General features: G+C 40.7%; 1 protein-coding gene across 9 annotated transcripts in view; it reads left to right on the top strand.

Annotated features, from left to right (window-relative positions):
- The window catches only part of WNK2 (WNK lysine deficient protein kinase 2), a 2,812,908-nt gene that overhangs the window by 2,177,456 nt on the left and 607,462 nt on the right, over window positions 1-27,990 (top strand). For all 9 annotated transcript variants that reach the window (XM_044078134.1, XM_044078133.1, XM_044078139.1 and 6 more), the window contains 2 exons: window positions 5,152-5,258; window positions 5,344-6,008. In XM_044078134.1, coding sequence (XP_043934069.1) covers window positions 5,152-5,258; window positions 5,344-6,008 — 772 coding nt within the window. The remainder of the gene's footprint in view (window positions 1-5,151; window positions 5,259-5,343; window positions 6,009-27,990) is intronic.

Here is a 27,990-nt window from a genome sequence, read left to right as displayed (position 1 = left end):
ATATGCGTGTGTGTATCTACACATATATGCACACACACTCACATGAAGATCATCAGGATTTGTGCACTGCAGAAAATCAAAACAATGCTTGCACTGTTTCCCTGTCATGGTGATGCATGTGACTGAGACCACACCTTAGCCAGACTGTAACAGGATTCACCCTTTTTGAAGGCACCATCACAAGGGCCCAGTAGATACTCCTTATAACAGCCATGAAGGATACGGCATAATCTATCCCATAAGGTATCATTATTCCAGATCTCTCATGAAAATCGTATTACTTTAGTGAGGAACAAAATGGCAGTCTGAGAAATGTATTTGCAGTGTGATTTCTGAATCACAGATAATGCAACATAGAACTATGCAGTAGTACTTACACAGGACTTCAGCAGGAACATACACATGCAAGCTGTCAGGTGATGGCATAGACAGCAAGCTGCACCTTAAGTTACAAATGTCTGACGGCAAAATATAACAATTCATATACATTCATGCAACCCAACATAATTTGCCTATGTATCACTCAGAGTAGTGGAAGCTAGGTTAAGAAGAGAGGTGATGATTAGTGATAAGCAGTATGGTTTCATGCCAGGAAAGAGCACTACAGATGCAATGTTTGCTCTGAGAGTGTTGATGGAGAAGTACAGAGAAGGTCAGAAGGAGTTGCATTGTGTCTTTGTGGACTTAGAGAAAGCATATGACAGGGTGCCTAGAGAGTTGTGGTATTGGAGGAAGTCGGGAGTGTCAGAGAAGTATGTAAGAGTGGTACAGGATATGTACGAGGGTAGTGTGACAGCAGTGAGGTCTGCAGCAGGAGTGATGGATGCGTTTAAGGTGGAGGTGGGATTGCATCAAGAATCAGCTCTGAGCAATTTCTTAAATGCAATGGTGATGGACAGGTTGACAGACGAGATCAGACAGGAGTCCCCTTGGACTATGATGTTTGCAGATGATATTGTGATCTGTAGTGAGAGTAGGGAAAAGGTGGAGGAGACTGTAGAGAGGTAGAGATATGCTCTAGAGAGAAGAGGAATGAAGGTCAGCAGGACTAATATATGTGTGTGAATGAGAGGGAGGATAGAGGAATGGTGAGGATGCAGGGAGTAGAGGTGAGGAAGGTGGATGAGTTTAAATACTTGGGTTCAGCAGTTCAGAGTAATGGTGAGTGTGGAAGAGAAGTGAAGAAGAGAGTACAGGGAGAATGGAGTGGGTGGAGAAGAGTGTCAGGGGTGATTTGTGACAGATGAGTACCAGTAAGAGTGAAAGGGAAGGTCTACAAGAGGGTAGTGAGACCAGCTATGTTATATGGGTTGGAGACAGTGGCACTGACAAAAAAGGAGTCAGAGCTGGATGTGGCAGAGTTAAAGATGTTAAGATTTGCACTGGGTGTGACAAGGGTGGACAGGATTAGGAATAAGTATATTAGAGGGTCAGCCCAGATTGGAAGGTTTGGAGACAAAGCCAGAGAGGCAAGATTACGTTGGTTTGGACATGTGCTGAGGAGGGATACAGACTATATTGGGAAAAAGATTTTAAGGCTGAAGCTGCCAGGTAACAGGGAAAGAGGAAGGCCTAAGATAAGGTTTATGGATGTGGTGAGAGAGGGCATGCAGGTGGTTGGTGTGACAGACCAAGATGCAGAGGACAGGAAGAAATGGAATCACATGATCTGCTGTGGCAACCCCTAACGGGAGCAGCCGAAAGAAGAAGATGATCACTCATGAGGAATAAACTTGCATTGTTTTAAGTCCATTTTGCATGCTAGGGAATACTGAGTTTGGAAGAATATTGGACATCTTGGCAGCAGGGTTAGGAGGCATACCAACAATTCCTGGACCTGTAATCAGCTCTGAGGAAGTACACTGCACTCTGAAAATGTGTAGTAACCTATTTTTTATTCTGTCATAAGGATTTGCATTTTTGCATGGAAAACACATTAGAAAAGGCTAGCAACATAAATATGTATGCCTTATGTATTTCCTGTTTGTAGATTGTACAGTAAATCATGGCAGCCTGTACTTTCTTGTCATTTTTGTAGTGATGGTATATCATATCTAATCTGTATAGAGGCGTATCATGGTGCATACTGTGGTACTCTGGTAGGGTGGTGACACTGGCATTTTCCAAGGGCAGGGTTGGCTGACATAGCCTATACATACCTGTTGATCCTAACAGTTTAGTTGAGCCTCATGGGAAGTGATTCTGCACCAATGTGTGTTTCCCTCCCTCTCTCTCTCTCCTTACCTCTATTGTATGGCATACCACTCCATAGCTGTCTGATAGTATGGTATAATTCAGGCACCCTTTGCCTGTTGCTATCATTCTGTCAGTCACAGTAGTACATAGTCTATAGCTGTGTGTCATTTGTTCACAGGGATCCGTATGTCCAGAGGATGAGGTGAGTGGCAGAGGCACGCAATGTGTCTGTTGGGGAAAGTGGATGGACCAATGTTAACAGGACAGGTGCAGTAGACATTGTTCTTGGCATAAATGCTGTGGAGGTGCGCAGTCACACATTACAGTTGTGTACACTGAAACTTAAAGAGTTAAATCAGGAAGTTAACTGGGCAAGGGTAATTGCTCATATGTAGATGCCATAACCCTGCAACCTTTTAAAGATTGGTTTTATACTAATGTTCAGATTCTGTTAAGGCTTAATAAAGGCTCTTGGAAATATTTCTTCTGTAGCTGAAAAACTTACTAAAATCTTAGACTTGGTATGTATTTTGGTTAGACTCACAATTTCATTTTTGATATCCTGGGAACTGCAGTTTCAGTCCTCAAGATATCAGTGACTATCTATAGAAAATAGATATATACTGAGTAATGGTAAGACAACTCCCTTATCCATTACAAGTCTGATATGTAGCTCCCAATCCAAAAAGTTGGACACCCATACTGTAATTAATACTTCTATCATTCATTGATATTTGTTGCATAATCACCAATTTCATTATGTGCTTTTTTATGACTACCTTATAATCTATATGCATACTTCTTAATTAAGAGAATCTTGAATTATTTTCTGTGTCTCCTCAGTGTTCTGCCTGCTAAGGATGGATTCTGTAAAGCTAAGCCTTCTTGCGTTCAGTTCCCTATAAGACTATTGAAGTATCTTTCAGAAGCTAAAAAATAAAATCAGAAGACACTGTGGTAATGTTATACATTCCTAGTGTAAAATGATATCAGATAGAAAAAAAAATAAAACTGGTGTCAGGAATGGCAAAGTAGAGCCCTTGTAGCTTTTATGAAACTGGAGGATTGGGGAGAATTTCTGGACAAGGCTGCTATATGAATTTGCTTTTTTTTTCAACAAACATTCTTCTCTCACTGTCTGTTAGCCATATTTGGAAACGTTGCTGTAACATCTTTGGGGAAAAAAAACTCCTTTGCTGGGTAGATCTGGTCAAACCACATTCTACTAAAGTATTCCCTCATGCTGGTGGGATGAGGTGTTCAGCATGGAATAACCACACTGTTGAGCATCCATTTATGCTGTGTGTGATAACATTTTGTACATTTTTTCTAAACATTAATGTTAAACTTTACTTGTGTGGCTCCACTAATGAGGTATTTTCCCTCCTGTCTCTTTTTCCACCCTTCTCGGAGTGAACTGTCTGTCCGGATTAGTCTCCTTACAGAAAGTGTTAAGTTCACAAGTAAGATATCTAATAATCAGCCTGAACCTTCCTCTTCCTTGGCTGAACATTGATTTCTGTAGCTAATCCACAGCATCAGATGGTAATTTGAAACATGTCTACAACTGTGCTAAGTAATATCTGATGAGACATAGCTCCTTGCATTTTGTTTCAAGACTGTTCCACCTTTGCCAGCCTGCAAAGATTCTTAAAACTGACCAGTAGCCGTTATGCTGCTTGTCTTCCCTGTGCCACCAGCAGAAATCTGTCCAGATAATAAATAGCATAAAATATGCAGCAGTCTTTCCTACCATATAAATTATAAGCAGGAGTGAATTCAACAGGCACTGCAAAACCTTTGTACAGATTACCAACATGCAGCTGTCAGAATAACTCCCCACCAACATTGAATACTGAAAGTTTCCAGCCTTTTTGCTGCATTGGAGATGTCCAAGAAACAAAGGAGTCGGTGGATTTTTGCATATATAGAGGCAGGTACAGAAAACAAAAATTATGTTTCTTGTATTGTTATCCTGATGCTGTCCTTCAAGTTTGGTGAGAGCATTTAAAATGAAAAAAAAATGATCATATTCTGTAGATTATCTACAGCAATCTCTTCAGTACAACCCATCATATCCATCAAAGCATCGGTTAAATTTTGGTTTATCAGCCCTGTGGAGTTAGTGTCCTAATCCTTAGTATCTGTTTTAATGATATGGTTTTCTGTTTTATATAGCAAAACCTGTCTAGTCTCTGCACAACAGGATTGCTAAACTCTCAGAGGTCATCAGATTATGACATACTTTGACATTAAAAAGTTATACCATTACTTGATATTGTTGCTGCAGAGTATTAGAACTCCATGTCATCTATACATCTTGTACTTGTATTGATTGGACGGGTCTATAGTATTTCTTCAACTGCTTAGGTTGTTGAATGCTTAATGATTGACACCTAAGCGTTAAAGTTTCAAAATTGCGAATGGACATAAGCAAATTCTTTCCTCGGGAAAGAATTTGCTAGGCCATCCGGAAATAAAATTAACTTTTTGACCTAAATATAGGTTGGCATGTGCCTCCCACACACACCCTAACTAAATATACCAACTCTGAGATCGCTCTACATTGGGGAAAGGGTAAATCCCCGATAACGGCTAAGCAAATTCTTTCCCGAGGGAAGAATTTGCATATATGGCCCTTCGCGATTTTGAAACATCTACACTTAGGTGTCGATCATTGAGCATTCGACAACCTAAGCTGTCGAAGAAGTAATATAGACCTGATTGGACATGTGAAAGTCTTTTTTAAGCATTATGTAATACTGAATAATATTGCCTTGTAAAGGGTTCAGTAACAGTTGATTAGCTAACCATGTTAAACTGTATAGCCCAGGGTAATTTATAGCTCAGCATTTCCTAAACTAATCAAAAAAAGACTGTATTTGTCTTCAGTTATTTTCAAACTAATTATTAAGGTTGAAAGAGTGAGCTGTGCCTGTATAAACTTTTTTCCAGATAGTACTGTTACTACATGTGGGACAGAAAATCTTAGTCGTGGATCTGCAAGAATGTCTTCTACAGGTGCTCCATTTAGCTCAAGTATTGAGCCTAGCAGATTTCAGGTAAATGAAAATACTACTACTTATTTTATTTTGTTTCTTTCCTGTATTTACTGATGAGATCATCTCTTTCTCTTGTTATTCAAAGGTTGTCCCAGCACCTCCTGATATTGTCAGGAAGCCAAGTAAATCTAGTAAAAAATCTAAACTCAAGTCTACTGCTTTGTTCAAACCAGAAGTGCAGTCACTGCAAGAGTCTGCTGAAAATGGTAAAACCCCTGATATTGTGAATGTAAAATGTGCTGAGCAAGAGCATGAAAAGCTAACCGAGACTGTGCCACCACCCAGAACAGTTGGCAGATTTTCTGTTGTCAGCACGCAGGATGAAGTCACATTGAAGTCGCATCACCATTTAAGGTATTCTGCGCCACCTGACTTTTATATGGATAAAGCACCACCTAGTCTCGCATTGAAGATGATGTTTCCACAGACCTCAAAGTCATCACATTTTGACAACACAGCTGTTTCCTCTGATTCGGAAGAAGAGCAGACTGAGTCAAAATCTAGTACTGCACCAAGGCCAGTAGCCCGTAGTCGGACAGGCAGTGACTTGATGAAAAAAGCTACCGCTTTCTTAAAAAGGACTGGAAAGGACAACGTGCAGAATCCAGAGTCTCCTAATGGACATGCAATAACCATTCCAGCTATAAACATCACGTGCTTCCAGTCCCAAGCATCTTACCTCAGTAGTGACAATGATTCGGAGTTTGAAGATGCTGACATGAGAAAAGAACTTCAGAAGCTGAGAGAAAAGTATGTTATACTGATTCTTTCCTTTAGTGTTTGACATTTGTCTGTAATTATTCATCACATATAACCTTTAGAAGCTTTCATTCAAGGAGGGTCTGCATTTTTATATATTGCAATACATAGTTAATGATGGAAGTGATATTTTGCCCGTTGTGCTTTCTTTTCTGTCACCATGTAACAGACATAGGTAAGAAACATTTGAGAACTTCCTTGCCCACTTGGCTCTGCCTTGAGAAACAAAACTAATCTTTCTGATACCTGACTAACTACTGACATATCCCTGCTTATCTGTCTGATCTCTGTAGTTTCAAATTTAAAGCAGTTTGATTGAAGGGTGTACAATGCCCCCCCCCCCCACAAACTCTGTAAACTGCCTCCAAGATTGCACCGACTCTGAGAAAATGGACACACACATGTTCTGAGATTACATTAAATTAAATAGACCAGAAATGTAGGGTGGCAAAAAGATCATTCCAGGTACATCAGCCATGATATGTTAATGTGAAGTGGACATTCCTACTCTACGCTGAGGGCTGTAACTTGATCACTTCTTGAATCTCCAGTTATTACTATTAAAGTATTAATGAATCATGTAAGTGGTTCACAGGATTAATCATATATTGTACCTCATCCTGAGGAAATCATAAATGGCTAGCACAGATGTAGCACACTGAATAGATGCTAAACATCTCAACCATGAGAAGAATCCTTCATAGCTCTGATACTGCCCTTTTCAGTGAATATCACCAATGTGAAATTTTATAACCGCTGTGCATAATGCAAATCATTTGTATAAACTTTCATTCTGAAAATTACTTGTATTCACCATGTCAAATTATGTATGTATATGTTCTCTGTATGTGAAATATTTTTTTCATTTTTCCTGTTTACAGTGTTGTATGCCCTTATACTGTTACTGCCATTGTGACCCAGGTTATGGCTGAAAAGAGTCCTTGGACCACCCTTCCCCACCCAGTAAACAAAATGGAGTACATACATGCATATCAGTTTGTGCTTCTATTTATTTATATGACTTCCTTCACTTTTAAGCCTAATAGAACTGTTAACAGTGTGCTATCTGTGGTACTCTGCTATGCAAACCTCTCAAGTATTTCACACTTGGTTTGAATTTACTTAAAAAGTGCACCATTTTATGTTGTCTTCATAACTCTCAGCAATGTTTGCTTTACACTGTAAGATATATACAGCAACAGAACTCAAAATTAGAAAAGTAAATGAATTTAACTTGCATTATATAATAATAGTAGTAGTAACAAATGTGGTGGAATGGGAGTTGTGATGTAATTTACTCCCTTCTCGCTTAAACATTCAACTCCCTTGGGGTCTGCCCTGAGAGTCAAACCTAATCAGTCATGAATAAATCCTACCATAATTCCTACCATTATGCAGTATTTACATTGTGAGTAAGTAAGGTCAGTTATTGCTGGGTTTCCTCCATAATAATTCAGAGTAGCCAAAGATAGCTATGCAGTGTGAGTTTAGAGGAAGAGTACAGCATGACCCTCACCAGAAGTCCCATAGAGACTAGAATACATCATTGTGTACGGTACTGAAGAAAGAACACAGAGGCAGGAAGCATATTGATTACCTCAAGGAAATATACATAGTGTGAACTATATTTCAGAAAAAAAGCTAAATGAAAAGAAGATGGCACAATTTTAAGGTACAAGGCAGATGGCTTCATAGAAATTTTTTTCACAGAGAAGGTGGCATCTGCTTTCCTGAACAGACTGTTAGGGCAAAAACTGTGAAATTTAAGAATGCATACTTTGTACATATATCCATTTTTATGAAGGGTGGACAAATAAGGTTTTGGTTTAATCAGGCTCCTACAGCTTACCTTGTTGGTAGAGGAATAGGTAAGTGAGGTGGGCCAAGTTGTCCTTATTTCAGGTAGGTGGGCTTACCAGAGGGGTCCATTTTTTGGCCATGACCTTGTTAAAAATATGCAGAAAAAAAACAAAGATCAACAAAGTGTAAAGGTAGAATATAAGAAACATGCTATTACAATTCTTAGATATGATATATCATGTAATTTAAAATGATGACCGTATATTATGACAAGTGATGTTTATGTGCTTGAATACCCAGATCCCCTGATGATGGAGTGTCTAGGATTGGAGAGTTGGAAGAGAATGCGTGTTGTTAGTATTTGTAACATGTTAGAATACAAGAGTAATGCTGAGGGTTTAAACAGCCATGGTACATATTAAGTATATAAAATATAATACAAAACGTTAGATTCTATCTAACAATTACCATCACAGAGAAATTCAAGGTTGGTAGAATATCATAAAGACCTTAATTGAGTAGTTGTGGTAAAGTGTGAGAGCTGAGAGGGGAAGGGGAGGAGGAGAGGAAGTAGTTTAGGTGGAAGTGGGACAAGGACACGTCCAGGAATTAGTAGTGGGCAACTATCCTCCAAACCTCAAAGTCCTGACTTAATGGATGAAACCACAACTGAGGAGGTAGTGCTTACTGATCTAGTGAATGACAATGGACAAAGATTCTTCATCCTCCTGTCATAGAGGACCTTCCTTAAAGAAGCCATTTCACTCAAGTACACCTTGTAGTGGCCATCTGTCCTTTACTTTCCCCTCAAATGAATGTCATATTATCCTTGAGAAGGAAATTTGGCTACCATGTATCACCTCCATCATTAAATATGCAAAACGTTTGGAAGTATTTGGATTCTGGTTGGACTGCACCTTAAAGGGCAGGCCATTTCTGCTGGTCACCTCTTAAGGGCTTTCTTTCTCCTCTGGTATGGTATCCCACATTTGTTTGTTTTGCTCATTATACCTCTTAAGAGCCTTAGAGTTTATTCTGTCTTCTTCTATTAAAAGATCTAAAGAACGTGGGCATTTTTACAAAAGAATCTAGATTTTCTTGTCTCCCACAGCTCAGTTCTAAACATCTGTGGTTGAAAAAAATTTGGAAAAGCTAACAGTGCTTCACATTCAGATAAAAACGTCCCATTACCTGTTGCAGCAGATTCAGTGGTCTCTAATTCTGCCACTGTTACCTGCATCAGTTGATTGTTATGACTTAGGTTCTGCTACTTTGATGAGGAGCTGTGCCAGTCTGTTCTAGATGTCTTCCTTAAAGGCAAGGCCCTTTTAAATGTGTAATTACAGAAGATAATTGAGGATGTCCAGAGAACAGGAATGCCGTTTTTACTGAAGTGGAACTGTATAATCTTCTCCCATCTTCCTCCTGCACATTTCCTTCTTCATTAAGGAAAACACTGGTAACCAAACACTAAAGAAGACAACCAAGCAGTCGATCACTGTATGCATTTTGATATTTCAGTGAGGTCACCATAGATAAACCTCCAGACAAAAAAATGATTTTTCTCAGGCATCTTTTCTCTCTGTGGTAACCCTAGTGTACAATAATATCTTTGGGTACGTTCCTGCCCAGGAAACCTTCAGTTAGGGCAGATGGGTTCTGAACAACATAGAAAAGGTCATATACCAGAGTTTTTCATTTGTTCCCTGTCTTGTTGTCCTCATATTAGCCAATATTTGAGTAGCTGCTTACTTACTTATGACCAGTCAGTATGACGTACACTGTTCCATTATAGGCGAGGATCAACCAGTTGTATTCTTATCTTTTCTTGGTCCTAGGTAGAGTGGGGTATTGATCCATTTGATTGTGGATTGAGGAGTATCAATGATTGCGGATTGAGGAGTATCAACCATCACCACTTGTGTGAAGTTTCAAATTGGCCCCCTCCAAGCCTGGTTAATGTTGCTTCTAGATGGCTTTTGAATGATGCAGATAGCCTTGAGAGCCACACAGGAGGTTTCTGTATTTTTGCTGTGGACTGTCAGCTCTTTCATCACCTGTAGCTGCTTTGAGCATGTGCTCTACTCCTAAAGTCTTTATAAAAATGTTGTAGTAGTAGTAGTAATAGCAGTAGCAGCAATCTTTCAGCATTGCAATATTCTTATATTATCCCTTCTCGATGTCTTCTTACTAATGGCTTCCACTGGAGAATCTCCACTGACTGTGCTAACTTAGATGCTGTCATGGCTGCAGTCCCATGGAGTAACTGTTAACATGGGGAAAGTCCTTATCAATTCCATTGCAGCACATTCCCATTAAGGATAAGTTTTGATATGAGCAAAAGCCACACATTTCTTCTTTTGGAGAATGCCAGAAGTTCAGGGATCTGGCCTACTGGGTCATGTCATGAAGATAGTGCTAGGCATACGTTGTTTTGTGCCATATTGGACTAAGCACCAAGAATAATCACAGTTCTGCTAGACCAACTCCTTACACAGGTGTTGCAATAGGTAGTTTATTGCCAGCAGTTACAAAGTTGTCCCTACATATTTGATTTCCTTGATTCCGACCCTGCAGCTGTTTCTTTGGATGTATTGTCGTAGTCTTCAGATTAGAGATAGGGTTGCCTTTTTCCTCCCTTTTTCAGCCTCACACGTCATATGCATCTTTTGAGTGGTAGGGGGATTTCCCTTCTTTTTTTACCTTATTCATGGCTGATAGAATCCATTAAAGAATGTTGTCTGTGTCAGGGCTTCATCTCTTTGTGCCACAGGGCCCCTGATGACCAGTGTTCAACTAGTGACATATGAGCACTGTAGGGGTCAGACCAGGAGGATGGAAGTAAATGGGTGAGATAAGGCCCTCAAGCTAATGCATTAATGTGGTGGTAGGGCTGCTGACCATACCTCTCAACTGTACAGATTTCTGCAGAATGTCCAGATTTCTGCCTTATATGTTTGATCCGTTTTTCATAATATTGTGGCCATCTGGCAAATTAGTGACAAATCATTAAAGATTGAAGTTAGAAAATAATGATAGATATTTGAGTTTTAGACTTCATACCCTTCAGAAAGTCCATGCTAATGCAAAACCTGTTATTCTATTAACTTTCTAAGTATGTAAGATCAATATTTCCTAGTTGTTCCTATTTGTACCACTTTTTTATGGCTTTATCTAGATTCCTTACTCTAAGAGGTTGAGAGGTATGCTGCTGACCTAACTTTTTTCCTCTGGCCCAGGCCCAGTAGAAACAAGTGAATGGGGTCAGTAGGGTGGCAGAAGGGAAGTAATTGGGCAGTAGATCTGCTGGATGAAGAGAAGAAAAAAATATCTGAACATTTTCACTTTATCAGATGTCCTTCCACTGTGATTGACTGCCTGTACTTTATACATTGTACAGATAATTTTGCAGTTGTGTTCCTTGTGGTCAGTCCAGCCAGCACTGAACAGAAAGTTCAAGCAGGCTTTTATCAGGCTAATTGTCAGAAGCATCACTAGAGTCTGGCAAAGAAGGCAGCTGCTCAAGGTGCAAGATGTTAGGGGTTGTGACCATTGGTAGTCCAGTCGCAACATTCATTTCTGTACCAAAATTGCTAAATGCCGGTATGTAATAAATAACTGAAGTCAGTGTGGTATAAGTTGTAGCAATCCATTTGCTACATTTTTTAAGAGAAATTAAATTTTTTTGTCCTCACAGAGGAGCACATGCAGAGAGGGGACAGGAATCTGGCTTGCTGGGGTTTCCCAGCTTACTAGCCAGACCGAGGAACCAACTTTTTATTTAGAGTTAAGGAGATCATGGAGAAAGATCTGGTGTGCTCTCTTGTTCCAGAAATGCACTAGTCAGATTGGTGGACCTTCTTTTTTTTTTCCTTTCTTCTCATCCTAGAAATCAGGAGTGCAGATTGGAGGACTTGGCTTTCTCTGAAGTGGAGGAGGACTAGCTAGAATGGGGAGTGGAACTTTTTGCTTTTCAACTTTTAGAGTTGAGGGGTGCCAGATCAGGGATTTACACTGGGCATCTACGCTCTGATGATTGGTCTTGAGGTTATTTTAAATATGTCCAAAATATTATTTTTGTAACCATTAGTACAGATTGTAAAAAATTTACTCACTGAAAAAAATATTAACTCTATCAGAAGTCATAATGGTTTTGGCAACACATTTCTATAATTCCTTATCAACTAGCTGCCATGTGGTACAAATTCTCACCAGTAAGAAAGCATTCTTGGCCAAAATTCATAGCTGATTGCCAGAACTGAATACATATCTGCATTGTGTAGGTATCATCTAACTGGTTCAAATAACTACTTTTTCACAATCTAGTAATGCCTAATCAAGTTTACATTTTTAACTCTTACCCTTTGTCACCCATGACTAGCACTATAGGCGCACACAGAATTAAGTGCAGGAACACATTCCTCCAGTAACACAATATACTGGTAATCGCACAGTATGAGAGAAAGGAGAACTCAAAGAAGCTGCGACATCCATTAGACTCTTTGGAAGACTTCCTTGTAAAATACTTTGTGATCACATGGTTTAATCCAACCAGACAAAGTAATGATCACTTAATACATCTTAATACAAAACACATTTTAAGGCGAATCATATGATCATGAGGTATTTTATAAGGAAGTCTGTTTTAACTAATTTTGTCTGATGAAGTTTATATGAAATAGAATGCAAGTACTCATGTTTTAGTGCCTTTGTTCCACTAAGCCTTATTTATAAGTACACTAACTGCAGGGCTAAAATCCTTAATGAATCTAAATATGCAGTTGGTTGTGCCTACGTTAGAGGTCTTACATCATCAGCTTTTATAGGAAGTGTCAAGTTATGAATGGCATTTACCTCTGCTGGATCATATCACAACCTTCAATCCAAAAACTGACTATAAGAGTCTGGTAAATTCATATCAGTCACACTTTTCTGAATTTATTGTTAGCCAATCATATTTTAATCTGTTCACTATTCTCAGTATCCCTGCCATTATCTTTTTGTTTTCTTCCATGTATTACATACAGTATGTAGTTTCTGACATTACTGGCTCATTGTAATATATGCAGAAAAAGTCTGCTGTTGTACTTAATACCAGATAGCAACCTGATGTTCCTCAACAGGCCTGTATATGTAAATAACTTGGTAATGCTGATGTTTTCAGGGTTGTAGGTAGAGTTGGTAGTATTGTTCCTAAGGCAGCTTTGCTAAGCACCTTGACTCCAGTCAGTTCACTTATGTTGTCTAAAGCGGTTATAACTTGTCTTTCCCTCTGTCCTGCTTTGTTTGCTGCTTACCTGTCAATATAAACCTTCATCTTATCAGGTTTCTTGGATTTGGAAAGAGAACTGTGGGAGAGACCCAAGATGATGCACTGATGGATTTTCAGAAGTGTCCATCTTTTATGATTTCACAAGTTCTTGTTCAGCTTTTTTCTCAGTTTAAAAGCTATTTTTCTATTGTTGTCAAACTATTAATTATTTATTTATTATTAATTATTTTGGGGTCAGTATGCACCTTTTCTTGAAGGTTTTTGAAGGCTTCCATTTCCTCAAACAAAATGCTGTACTCATTTAACAGCTTATTAAACCTGATGGTGTTTATATTTGTACTGTTTAGTGCTTGTATTACCCATAGTGATTTGGCTGCAGTGTAACTACAAAGATTTGGTCCTTAGAAGCCCATTGAAAATTAACTTTTTCATTTAGTCTGGCTACTGTATGAAAGGCAGCCTTTTGTGGATAGAAGTCGTTGTACCTTGTTTGCATAGATTGTGGTAATGACTTTCTATAAATTAAATAGTGACCCTAGTTTATGATAAATATCACATTAGTACATTTGCAAAAGCTGCTGAGCCTATCATCATCTTAGCATTTTCAGTACTATTTCTTAATTTGTTGTTACTGCCATTTTCAGTTGTAGTATGAACATGTATTTTCTCCATCACTATCTCTGCTTTCATTTCATTCTTTGATTTTCTATGATGCATATTTATTTTGCCTTATTTGGGTTTGTGCATCGGTCATACTGGTTCTCCATGTACTGTGGCTTGTCACTTCAATTGCTGCTTTTGGATGCTCTTGCAATGAGGTTTCATGTGTTGCAATAGATTTAAGCAAGTACTGACCACCATAATATCTGAACTATGTTGTCTTTTGCTAGCTTGAGAGACACACAAGCACACATCTTTGGCTCCATTCTGCTTTGCTTATCTAAGCTTTCCTTCACCACAGTTTTTTTGAAGTTCCATCTTTTTTTAATAACTGTTGTTCTTCATCCCAGAAACTTGGCTTACATTTCTGACATTTTCCAAGGATGTTGCAAACTCTAAAGTCTTCCCTGCCTCTCATTGTGCATTTCTCCTTATCCTTCCTGAGGTGCATAGCAGCATTCATTCAGTCATTCACTGATATCTCCTCTATGCAGAGTTGTGATGAAGCCAGGAATGATTTAAAAAATTGATGAGCATAAGGCAAAGAGCCATTGTTAGACAAGGCCTCAGCCAATCAGTACAAACACACATATACCACACACCCACGGAATGAACAGTTTAGTGGATTGTCTTGAGGGAAGAAGCAAGATCTCCTGGTTAAAACTTGCACAAAGGCAAGGTGGGCATACAGACTCCACACAGTAGGCCAGCCCAGTGGGGAACCAAACTGTAGAATAAAACACTGTGAGGTAGTGACCATAATTGCGGCATTACTTTTGTTTTACTTTGTCTTCCAGTAAACGTACAGTTCCTTGCTAAGGTTTTCATCTTTAAATAATACATGTGTTTAAATTCATTATCCTCCAAAACTGTAAGTCACTTTTTGAGGTTGTGGAAGTCTAATTTGTCTTGTCTATTGAATTGTTCTGTCATATTGAATCTGTCTTCTGGTCCTACCATAGTCCAATAAAGCTGATAATCTTTTTCTCTTTCCATGTACAGACATAATACATTAAATCTTTTACCAGCAGTTTGTTAGGCATATTGGCTTGTTTAAAGCTGCTGCAAGCTGCACACCAGGGTTCTTAAATTTCTATAGTTGACCACAATTTTAATACATGGGTAGCCCAAACCATGGAACTAGCTGATTTTAAAATTTTAATTGCATATGTAATGAACATTGAATGTAAGCCATATGACTACCTTATGTTGTTTTTCTTTCTCACTGTTAATATCTGCCAGATTTTAAGTCTTCAGTTTGGTATGCTTCCTGTATATAAGACTAAGTATTGTAATTGCACTTTTATTGTATATTATGTCACTACCTGCTACTACTGTAAGAATTGTCTTCTAGAAGCATTGTTATACAAGATTATTGCTCTTGTCTCCCACTTAACCAGTTTATTCTGTTCTAGTCTTTTTACCATTATGAATGTCTGTCACTATTTTTTTCTTTATTGTATTACACAATTTTATTTCTACTAACAAAATAGTTTACTGACAATGGAGCTTTTCTCCCCGGGCCTCCACTGAAAAAGGGTTTATGCCCAGTCGGACTCTCCCGGTAAACAAATGTAAAATAAAAAAAATAATACATAGATCACCAGGGAAGTGACTTGATTTTAATTGCTTTGAGCTAATAATGTGATTTTGTTTTATTTTTTTGGTGATGGCGTGATTGCTTTTTACTTTTGTGAGAGAAGGGAGATGAGCACTGGTCATAATGTAGACTTGATGTTGTCTCCTGTGTTGTTTTCAACTGCTTTATTTTCTAGCATGTTCTGCACTTATTTGTGCCATGCTGCTGCAGACTACACACTTAGGCTCATGATCCATGCTCAGTCTGAGCTCTGTAGTAGCTAGTGAGTACTTGTTCTTCAGTTCTACTGCATCACTAGATTTTTGTGGCACCCTTGCCTATAACAAGACATGTCAGCCATATAGTGCTGGATGAGTTTGTAGCCTCCATGCCTATAACTTGTCTCATTTCTCACCATATTACTTGCCAGTTTTATTTTGATTTTGCTGCCATGTTGTACTAAACCATTAAACATGGTTGAACATTGGCTTTCACTGTGTTTCACTTCTGCATTTTATACCCAAACCATCATTGCTGTATCTCAAAAGGTCAGCTAAATATTTAATCTATTACTGTATCTTAGCCAAAGCATATTATGCTGAACCTCATCACATTATCACATTACCAGACAGCATGAGACTACAGGCTGCTTGTTCCCATTTATGTTGCTAGCCTTCTAGAATATTAAGCACACTGAGCCAGTGTAGAAATGTCCTCATATTTGACAACCCTTTATTGTTACCAGACATGAAAGTCACCTCTGAGAGGTTTAGATGTACTGTTAAAGAAGAGGTAAACCCTTCACATCATTCATGTAACCAGGTACCTGGTGTTCATCACATACCCATAAATGGCCCATCACAGCACAAACACCAAACTTGCTTATGTTAAGGTGCTAAGAGAATCCCTTCCAAAAGGCTGTAGGTATTCTAGCCAACATACTACCATGCCTAGACCTTAGCAGCATAATCACAGATTGCCCACCAAACAGACTGCTGATTCCACCATAAATAATGGTCACCAAAGCAGTATGCAGAAGCCCCTAAACAGCAACAGCTTACTGATATACATACTGTCCGTATTGTAGGTGTCTTAATATGTTGATGTACTAATGCACCACCCAGCGGGGTGAGCAAAGCTAGAGAAACAGCTGTCTTTTTTCAGATGCCAGAATTTGCAGTGTCATCAATGCTCTTAGATTCCTTTACACCAACTGTGCATGCAAGGTAGTTGTTGCACAAGTGGAAGTAGACAACCTCTAATGCTCCAGCTTGAAAGATAATTTGACTTAGATCTTCTTGCCTGTCTCTGACACTGAAAATCAGCTACTTTCGAGCAGTATTGTGCCATATCTGTGAATAATGCCATAATGAAAGTATAACATAACTGATTTTAACAATTGGGTCTGTAACTAGTGTCATTTGGGGTAGTACAATGTGTATCTGTTTAAAAGACAATAGTAGACAGTTCTATCTGCTTTGTTAAACATGACCTGCACCTCTGCCCTCAGGACATCTGCATATTGGCCAAGACATTCCCTGCCCCACAGTGCCTTTTTAGGCAGTCAGACTCCTATACCTAGCAATCTAACAAATTCTGATCAAGATAAAATAAGCATGGCACTCCTCAAATCTACAAACCTGAACAAAAAAATGTCTTCATGACCCTTTAAAACATCCATATTCATTTGGTTATAGAAACACAGTTCAAGTACAGTAACAACACTCCCTGTCCATTTGGGTTTAATGTCACCCACTCATTTAGGGTGGTTGTGCTGAGAGGAGTGACCCTATCACCCTCCTAACCCCATCACCTTGTATTTAAGCAAGAACATATCTTAGAGTCCTGTGAATGTTCTTGTATTTGTAGCAAAGTCTACCTGTCACACATCACTGCTAAATACAGAACCCCTTCCATGGCTTCTCATAGTCTGATGCGCACCTCATCAAATTATAGTCCCTAACTACTAAATATAATGCATTCATTCTATAAGATTTTAAATGCACATCCGTAACCTGGCATACACTACAAACAAAAATATGCACAATGTTTCCTAGATTTTGCCAGTACATATTCTCTTAAAGGAGTAGTAATGTCCCATCTAGAGTCTTGAATTTACTAAAATTGATGCTTTCAAACATAGCTCCAGTATTCTCGACAAGTACTGCTACCCCATTAGTGGTCAAATCAGAACACTGTGCTGGTATTTTTTTCTATAAGAATACAGTCACAAATGCACTGAAATCTTACTGTCTTTTCAAAGTTCTGCAAGGCTAACTTTCCACAGCTAGCTAGCAACCTAAGGGATTTTAGATGCTTTCCACTCCAACAGTACCATAATGCTAAAATAACTGCTTATACCACTGATTTGTATTCCAACCTGAATTCCCAAGTTGTGACAAGTGTCGTCATCAGTCACCAATACAATGCCAAGTATAAAACTAGTACCTGTGGTATAACCCCAGCATCAGTAAACTCTACAACAGCAGGAAAAACATATGGTCCTAAAGAATAAACTTAGTCATACACACAAAAAAGTGACCACAAAAGGAAAATGAAGTAAGGAGGAGGAGAAGTAAAACGTTCAAGGCAAAATAAGAATTAAGCATTGCTACATCATCCAAGGACAACCACTATGTATTATTTAAGTACTTTGGGAATCTCAGATATCATGCTTACCACTGTACTGACTCTCTTTTACTCTTGGGAAGTCATAAATTCACAGTCTAGCTCGACTATCTTCCTCATTCTTCCACGTTTCCTTTTCACACCATCCAGTGACCACCCCATAGTAATTGCTTTTGAGCAAATCCTGGAAGCCCACTCTTGAATTAACACTAGCTGCATTGTCCTGGACATCATACCATGTTGTTTCTTATCTATTAATTGAAAACATTGATTCTTTCATAAACCTATTCATTCTTAGCCTCTCCACTGTGCATGTGTACTTGAGGCCTAGAGAGCAGCTGTTGTGGTATCCCTTCCCAAGGACGTCCCCTGCCTCAGAACCTAGGAACTACAGAGCAATTAATCTTACCACTGTCATTTGTAAAATAATGCAATGTATAATCATGTAACTCATAAATGAGGATATAGGTCAATTGCAAGCCATTAACCCAAACCAATTTGTCTTTGTGAAAAGTAATCTTGTCTACTCAACCTGATGGCTTTCTTTGTGAAGATCACAGAGACACTAGACAAAGACAAGTCTGTTAGCAGTTTTAGCTCTGTTCCTCACACAATAAATAAATACATAATGACCTGAACAGAAGCTTTCTTTTTTAATCAGTGTGAGACAAAATTTATATTGTCCTCTTTTCTATTCTCTCTGTATTTATTATAGAATAATTTAAGTCTTTTTCTGTTTAAATTAATTGTTTTTATCACTCTGTAACCAACTGAAGATATTGGACACCAAACTACCACACACTACCCACACTGACTTTAAACAGATAAAATAGAAACATAGTATCTAAACTAGAAAAAAAGTATCCAAGCCAGTAAGGCAGGTCCCAAGATGTAGGAAATATTCACATTAATATTAAAAATAAAAATAAAAATCCATTTAAGTGCTTTTATCTTACAACATCTTTCATTAAGACTTCATCAGAACCTCTTATTATGATCTTCCCATTTCCTCTTTTAAAAGAATGCCACTGACACTGGGTGAATGCCCTTCAAAATATTTTAAAGGCGCAAGCCTTAAATTTTGAATAATGCAGTTAATTTAAATACATTAAAAGACATTGCTCATACAAAAAATAAAAATAATACAAACTATAAGTTTTTTGTCAAAATGTTACAAAAACAGGATAATTCATGGGTCTACTTATGTTAAAATGTATGCATTTAAAAGTGTGTAAAAATTATATTTGTAAACTAGATATGTAACAGGTATTTACTTTACATGGGTTACAACTCTGTAGCTGGTAATCTAACAGTTCTAGTAACTGATATGTGTTCATTATCCTCAGTGGATTTGTTGCATTTAAGAGCAATTACCAAGGCATTTCTCTATAGATTAGAGTGCTCTCCCAGTTACCCCCTCTAGGAGATTTTTCATATTTGTCAATGACAAAAAATAGATTTTGTTTTAAATTAATACACTGTGTGGAGTGGGGTAGACAGCTGGCTAAATATACTACCCTTGCACTTTTACATGAACAGGACCCTTGGGATCTTGGTGTCCTGTCATGATAGTTTACTGTTATGTATGGTCCTTCTTAGAGGTAGTTACAAAACATACAGGCTTTACATTTTGCCATTTTATGTTACTTATTGGTAGCTTAATTTGTGTTCATTGTTTTTGAGTTATTTTAAAAAATCCTTTGAATATTGTTGCCACTTCTGTATGTGAAAGTGGGTGTTGAACCTAATGTGTTGGTATATGCATCTTTGACAATGGTGTTTTCCGCATTCTTTTAATGTCTAACATATTCCTGGAAATGTTATGTAAGCTGGGTATGACCATCACTTTAGAAAAAAGAAACACTATGCTGTCTTTTGTCACCCTAGTATATAGTGTGGTTCCTGCTCTTAACAGGGGACAAAATTCTCCCTTTCATCTGTGTGTGATTTCATTTTGTATTGTATGCATTAAGTCAGTGGGTTATTGTCTCTCCATGAGCATTTTACATAATTTAACAAGCTCACCATTAAACACTTGATCTTTACTTGATAATCTAATCATCTGGCCTTTTGCCAGATGTATTTTGTGTCATAATGGATGGTGACTATTAAACTGTAGTTAAGCATTTTAATATGTGGGTTTCCAACAGATGGAAGAGCATACCTATATGTTAATATTGTCTGTATCGATTGTGTCATTAAACTAATTAGTTAACATCTTTGAATGAGTGATATACAAATCTTAGAAAATCAGTGGTCATTTCTAAATCATTTATTAGATTACTAATACCTGACCATAATAACAAAAATGTCATCCAAAAACGTAAATATACTTTAATATGTTCATAAAGTTATCTTCCCATGACCATAACACACTTTTTGCATATACAGAGACACATGCTGGCACCATAGCAACTCTATCTGTCTGGCGATAAAACTCACCCTCGAAATAAAAATAAATTATAATGTAGCACATATTGCATTAATTGTTCCAACTACCTAACATCAATATTTGATAAGATATTTGTATCATTAAGAACCTTAGTAAACCATTCCATCCTTGTATCACTGGGGGTAACTGTAAATAAATTTTGGACATCACATGTAACCATTAATAAATCTGGATCATTTAACACTTTACAAAGCACTTGGAAAAAGTGCCAGGAGTCTTTCAAGACATAAGACCTGTCCTAAAACAACTTTTTTTGCTTAATGTCAATAAGACTCAGCCTTAGAGCCATGTGCTGTGACAGTAGGTCGGAATGGTGTATTAAATTTGTTCCTATTCACTTTTAGAATTCCAAAAATTGCTGAAATAATAGGTGTCTTGACCTTCAGATAATGAAATAGCTTAGAATCAATACCTTGTTTTAATTTAACTTCTTCTAGAGCCAGCCCAAGCAATACCTGCATAAGGTGTATCGATCTCATTCTTGGAGACTTTCTGGTAAAAATCAACAACTGTTTAAGGAAAAGCCATATGCACATGTAATCAAGCAAATCCATTAATACCACTCCATCCCGTTTGACTGACTTAATTATTTTAATAGTTTTCTTATTTACAAGATGGTGTAAAGCATTGTTCTCTTCATTAGTCAAGTTAAAAATGTTTTCTCGGTCTTGTTAAAATAATCTTGTAAATCTGTTTCACATAGTTTTTTAAATAGACACAACATTGGATGTAAAAAGGTGTTTATTGCACTTTTTATGAATAAATCCACCTTGTGCAAACCGGTATTATTTTCATGTATTAAATGCAAGTTTAATTTTCTCACAAAAACTGTTAGTTCTACAAGTAAATCCACCAGGTTAATCTTTGTTGAGGAGACAAAGGTGAAACTTAAATAAATAGATGGGAGTTGATATTGTTTATTTTTGACTAAAACTAGTTGATATTGTTTGTTTTTTTACTAAAACCGTTTTTAGAAATAACGGTTACAATACCCAAGTGTCCCTCACATGTTAGTTCCAGGATCCAAACCTTCTGCTTCTTCCCCGTGTGGATTTCCACCCCCCTTGTTGGTAATTTCTTAGAGGGTATGATGCTGAGCAGTTGAACTTATTGTTGTGTATGTTCTTTTGTTGCCACTGTGCAATCCTCTCTGAATAACTTAAGGATGGATATTCTAAAAAATTATCCAAGTCCGACATGTTACTCTCTTGTCTTTCTTCTGTGTCCATATCATTGCTGCTTTCATAAGGTTGGGAGGGTGGCCTAATGGTTGAGGTGTTTGCCTTACAAACACAAGATGCAGGGTTTGAGTCTCACAAGGAATAATTGTCTAGGCTTAAAATGGCTCGCAAGGGCAGTTAGCGTAGTATTAATCTATGAATCTATAATTATTGGACACTAGGGGGTGGGGTTGGAGGTCTGGAATAAGCATTCCCCTCTAAGTAGTCTTCTTTTTTATCCATTGATATCTTTTTTGCTTTACATTCCTGATTAATAAATTCTTATTTGTCTACCTTTTGAAATGTCTGTTTATATTCATCTTTAATGGAGCTGAGCAATAAATCATTATTGATGGAAACATTTAATGCATGAATTTCATTCTCTAAATAGCCATCTGTTCAGCAATTGTCCTCGCTATGATTGTTAACATTTCAAGCCCTACTCTGTTGACAAGGTCAATGATTTCACTGTCGAATTCATTGTTAGGCCGAATGCCACAGGGAATTTAAGTAATTTCTTAATCCTTGGAAATGGTCTTTTCCTTTATACATACTTTTAAATAAATATTGTCCATTCTGAGTGCTCTAAATTTAAATATTCTCATATTTTAGTAATTGAGTTGAGATATTGTCTCTTACTATGTCAATTCAGTGCCCAAGCTGAAAATCCTGCCTGAGCCCGCCATTGATGTTTGTAACCTCATTGTTGTCATTTCTCTGGCGTCTCCTTGCATTTTCAACTCTGGTTCTCCTCTGGTCTTTGTTATTAACATCAAGAACTACTATTTCATTCTTCTTGAGCAAATTATATTATTTTAGTTGGTGATACCTCTACTCTCTGAGAAAGTCGTATTAACAATATAAATCCAGTTGGGTGTTGCTGCTTTGATCAGCAGATTATTTTTCTTCATACAGTCCTGCAGAAGTGCTGCTTTTAAACCTATAAATAAAAGTTTGTTTTAATGACAGATTTCCAGTTTTGTATGTTAAAACTATGTTCACACTGCCTGCCTGGATCTAGTCAAGCTTCAGTACTATTCTACACTGGCACTGCAGAAAAACTGACCCAGTTGGACTTTCCCAGTAAACAAATAAACCATTTGCATAGCAAACTGGCTTACAGGTAGGGTTGCTGGAACACTTTCCTTTAAAATATTCATCACCACTGTTGTCTCCATGGAGCCATGCTGGAATAACTACTCTTTGAAATCTACGTCACTGAAGTAAAGGACATCTGGTAAAGTAAGTTTGCTGGTTACTGCAAACCTGGAGCTACCACCAATTCACCAGCAGACAGACAGACACACACACACATCTTCACAAGAGCCTAACCTTCACAAACTTGTGGAGTCGTGGGCTAAAGCTAAATGCAAAGAAATTCAGTAAAGTATTGTACTCTTTGAGAAATAAGAACACAACTGCACCAACCACATAAATGACACCCCCCCCCCCTTAAATTAGATATTGTCATTAGGGACTGTGATACATTCCTAGACAGTGAAATCTCATTTGACCGCCATATATTGACTATCATAAGGACATATTGTTACCTAGTCTAGCTAATTACCAAAGGCATAACTTGTATCTCAAAAAAGTCATTGTCCTCCTGTACTCCTCCTCCTTCACTGGGGCCATTCTGGAAAATAATGCTCCCTTTAACATGTGCCTGTCAAGACATATCACCAAATTAGGAAAAACTTGATGTTTCCTCACAAAGAAAATTTTATTTATTAGTTCCCCAATCTACACAGAGTGAATAAAAGTCCATCTGAAGTAGCTAACTTCATTTGTGTAGCAACCTATGGGTATCGGATCCGACTTCGGATCCGAGCCGGCAGTTTTCAACAGCTTAGATCCGAGCTCCTCCCTCTACCCATAAACCCCTGCCAACCCTGACTGATCTCAGATCTAGTTTGCCGCACTTGTCAGCAGCTGGGTTTTCGAGCTCCAGGCTTGGTCGTTAGTTTGTGAGAAAAAAAATAAAAATTTATTCTTTTCTATCCCTTTAGTGTGAGTGTGGTATGTTTAGATCCCTTTGGTCCGTAAACCCTAGTGTTAACTCTACTTTAGTTATAATTTTCCCTCCCTCTCCCTTGCTGGTTCGTCAGGGTCTGTGTGCGTGGGTTGGGGCCTAACGAGTGTGCCCTCCTTAGTTTAAAATGTCTGAGGCCCCAAAACTAATCTTTTCCAAATGCATCGAGTGTGGCAATAAGCTTTCACCAGCTGATGGCCACACTCGGTGTGTTCTGTGCCTTGGGGCTGGACACCTTTCCTCTGGGTGTTCCATCTGTGCGGCGTTCAACCCCAGGGCACTTAAGGACTGGAGATCCAAGCTGCTCCTGGCGGGTCTCTTGCCCCCGGATTCGGCTTCGGCCTCCGGTCCTACCGTGGCTTCCACGGCGGCCACTCCTGCCTCTCTCCCCCTCGGCTGGGACTCAACCTTCCGCTGTAGGCCCAGAGGAGAGGGAGGCCAGGAAAGACAAAAGGAGGGAGAAGCACCACAAATGGAGGGCCGAGGCATCTGCGTCGGCCCCCCCGGCTAAGCGGTCTTCTCCCTCCAGGGCTTCCCGGTCTCCTCCCTCTCGGATCCGGTCTCCATGTTTTTCACCAGGTCCTGAGGAGGAGGAGTCCCGATCTCCTTCGAGGTCATCGAGACGGCACTCCTGTCCCGCCTCGGTGGCCTCGTTGAGATCCACTCGCAGCCTTTCTGATGCGGATTTGGACCAGATGATGCGAAGGTTCCCCCAGGCCCAACTGCAGATGGGAGTGCTCCTGCCTCCCCCCCCCCCTCTGGGGGGAGAGCTCGACCCCTTTCTTTGCCCTGATAGCTCCTTCTCCGTCCCGCTTCCCGGGTTCGGAGCTTTCGGAGCCGGGCAGCCTTGGAACCGGGGGTGTGTCGGCACCGACAGTCTCGGGTACTTCAGCGCTGACGATTCCCTCGAGCCTGTCGGGTCCATTTTTGTTGGATCCTAGCTCTTGGAGCCGAGGGCTGAGCTTCGGATCTGAGGGTTTCAGTATGCCTTCAGCGCCGTCCAGGTTGGAGCATACTGGTCCATCGGATCCGATCGCTTCGGCGCTGGCCCCAGTCCACCTTTCAGATCCGAGTGAGGGTCTGCTCTCAGATCCCAGAGAGAGCGTCTCTCCCTCGGCGTTCGACATGGTGGAGAGGGCTCTGTCCACTGCTTCCAGGCCCCCAGCCCTTGCCATGGCTCCACCCCGCACTCCTTCTCTGTTGGGTCCGACTTCCATCACCCGGCCCCAGGGACAGCCTGCTTCAATGTCCCAGGTCATTCCCCTGGAACAGAATATTGCTGGTGAGGCCTCCTCGGACAGCCCCCCCGAGGAGATCCCCCACAAGCGGAAGTTCAAGAGGAGGCACGTGGACTCCCCTGAGTCCTTGACTGAAGACACGGATTTGGAGGAAGGGGAAAGCTCCCCAAGGTCACCCCCCGAGGATGTCTCCTTTGGAGACATCATGGAAATGCTCAGGATCAGAGGCGGGTGGTCTACCCCAAAGCCGATCTCGGACGAGTCCATGTTCCTGGAGGCGTTTGAAGCAGGCCCTTCTACCTCTTGGGTGTCCCCTCCGGCTGACCCCCTGGTGGACCTGATTACCACCAGGGTGTGGAAGGAACTGGACACTGTGGAGCCAGTCCCAAAATGCCCTGACAGGATCCTCAGTCCCCCTGTGGATAGGCCCCATTGGAACAAGTGTCCCCCGGTAAATGGCCATGTTGGTGGCGGCCACTAAGAGGGAACTAGCTCGAGAGCCCCTCGGTCCACCCCCTGGGCAAGGAGTCCCAATCGCTGGACCACTTAGGGAAGCGGGTGTTTAGTTCAGTGTCCTTTTCGGTTAGGTCTCTGAACTATATGGCACACGTTATTCGACTGCAGTGGGATCTCATTAAGGAATACGCTGCATCACCCCCGGAGTCCATGTCGGTGGAGGACAAACAGCTGTACTCCACCCGTATGGATACTCTTAGGAACATTTCCAATACCTCTATGCGGCTACTATCCCATGCCATGGAGGGAGCTGCTAGAGCCAGCAGAGCAGGCCTCGTCATGAGGCGTCAGGCCTGGCTATGGCATTGTGATTTCGCAGAACCCTTTAAGGCGTCATTCGCAAATGCCCCTTTTGATGGTCCTACCCTATTTGGGAAGACTGTTCGCGACACCTTGGTCCAGAGCGAAAAGGACGGGAAGATGTTGTCTGCCGTTGGAGTCCGCTTCTCTGCTCCCCAGAGGTCCTTCTCCAGGAACCAGGGGCAGAAGAAGATCTGGTTCCAGAAGTCGCAACAGTCCCAGTCCGCTCCGGATCCCCAGTCCTTCCGCAGCAGAAAAGGACAGGGAGGACGCCGCCCTAGAGGCAGAGGGGGCCCGAAGAACTTTGGGTCCAGAGAACCCTTCTCTGACCGGCCCACGGAGCAGCCCTGAGGGGCTGCCTGACTGCTCCACTCTGGAGGCAGTCGGGGGACGTTTCTCAAGGCACCCGGCAGCTTGGGAGTCCATCACAGCAGACTGATGGGTGCTTCACATCATATCCAGAGGTTACCAGATTCCTTTCTCTTACCCCCCTCTCTTCCCCAAGCACCTCCCCGATGTCCCACCCGATCAGAGGGAGGCCACAGCTGCGGAAATTCAGCAGCTCCTAGAAAAAAGAGCCATCCAACACGTCCCCCTAGATCAGCTCAGATCGGGTTATTACTCCAGGTTCTTTTTGGTGCCAAAAAAGACGGGGGACTTGAGGCCAATCCTCGATTTCTCCCTCTTGAACCTGTCAGTAACCAAAGAGAAGTTTCGGATGGTCACTCTTCAATCCATTCTCCCCCTTTTACAGGAGAATGATTGGATGTGCTCTATAGACCTCAAGGATGCGTACTACTACATTCTCATGGACAGACGATCCAGGAGGTTTCTCCGCTTCCGGCTAGGGGCCAGTCATTACCAATTCAGGGCTCTCCCCTTTGGTTTCACCTCAGCCCCCAGGGTGTTCACCAAAGTGTTAGCAGTGATAGCGGCCCACATGAGGCTCCAGGGAATTCAGGTTTTTCCGTACCTGGACGACTGGCTCCTGACCTCCCCGACAGGGCATCTACTCTGCACAGCCAGGAACTATTTTCTTCGCATTGCTCCCTGGCTAGGGATCACAATAAATATGGACAAATCTTCTCTCACCACGACTCGGGTCATAGATTTTATCGGGGCCAGGTTAAACACAATCAATCTTGTAGCCTTTTTAACCCCAGAACGACTTTGAACCCTGAGGCTTCATGTGCGGGCCATCCTTCTATCTTCAGCTCCTCCTGCAGAATTGGTCCTGAGGGCTCTAGGCTCAATGGCAGCGGCAATCAACTTACTGCCAATGGCATGTCTGAACATGAGGGTCTTGCAATAGACCCTCCATGTCCAGTGGCCTTTTCTTCACTACCGTCTGAGTCATCCCATTCCCCTCAGCAGGGCTTGCAAGAGGGCTCTCGTATGGTGGCTACAATCTCCGGACCTCCACACGGGACGCCCCTTCTCTATGGCCCCTCCCCTTGCCATTGTGACCACGGACGCCTCTCGCCTTGGGTGGGGGGGGCACTCTTCCAGCAGGACTGTCCAAGGCACGTGGAACAACACGGAGACCTCTTTGTATATCAGTGTCCTAGAGATGAGGGCAGTGCTGTTAGCGTTGCAAGCACTTCAGGACCTTCTTCCTGTAGGGACGATTGCGATCCAGATGGACAACATGTCGGTTGTCTGGTACATCAACAAACAGGGGGGAACCAGGTCTTACCCACTCTGTCGAGAGGCCATGAGAGTGTGGGAATGAGCGATCTCCACCAACAGTTTTCTCATTGCAACGCACATTCTGGGACGGTCCAACATCCTGGCAGACAGACTCAGTCGCACCATCCTTTCCCCTTACTAGTGGTCTCTCAATCCGCAGGTAGCGAATCAGATTTTTGCCAAGTGGGGGGCAGCCCTGTTGCGATCTTTTCGCCTCTCCTTCAAACATCAAATGCAACAGCTATTTTGCTTTAATTCCCCAAGTCGGGGAATCCCCGAGAGATGCTCTGGTGCATGCTTGGCCTCCCGGTCTGCTTTATGCTTATCCATCTCTTCCCCTGATGCTAAAGTTTCTACAGAAAGCCAGTCGGTTGGGGAGCTGGATCATCCTCATTGCCCCATTCTGGCCTCGTCAAATCTGGTTTCCTTACCTTTGGTCTCATCTGGTGAATCCTCCTTGGATTCTAGATCCCCTCCCGGATCTGATTTCCCCCCTCTGGGTCTACCAACCCTGAACCTGGTCAGTCTCAAGCTCACAGCTTGGCTGCTCCACTTCCACTCATAGCTAGGACTCCCGGCATCTCTTC

Source organism: Protopterus annectens, chromosome 7.part0 (assembly GCF_019279795.1).
Source record: "Protopterus annectens isolate FY-2018-M chromosome 7.part0, PAN1.0, whole genome shotgun sequence".
Classification (NCBI taxonomy): Eukaryota; Metazoa; Chordata; order Ceratodontiformes; family Protopteridae; genus Protopterus; species Protopterus annectens.
Note: the sequence above shows the minus strand (reverse complement) of the source record. Positions and strands in the feature narration are given on the sequence as shown.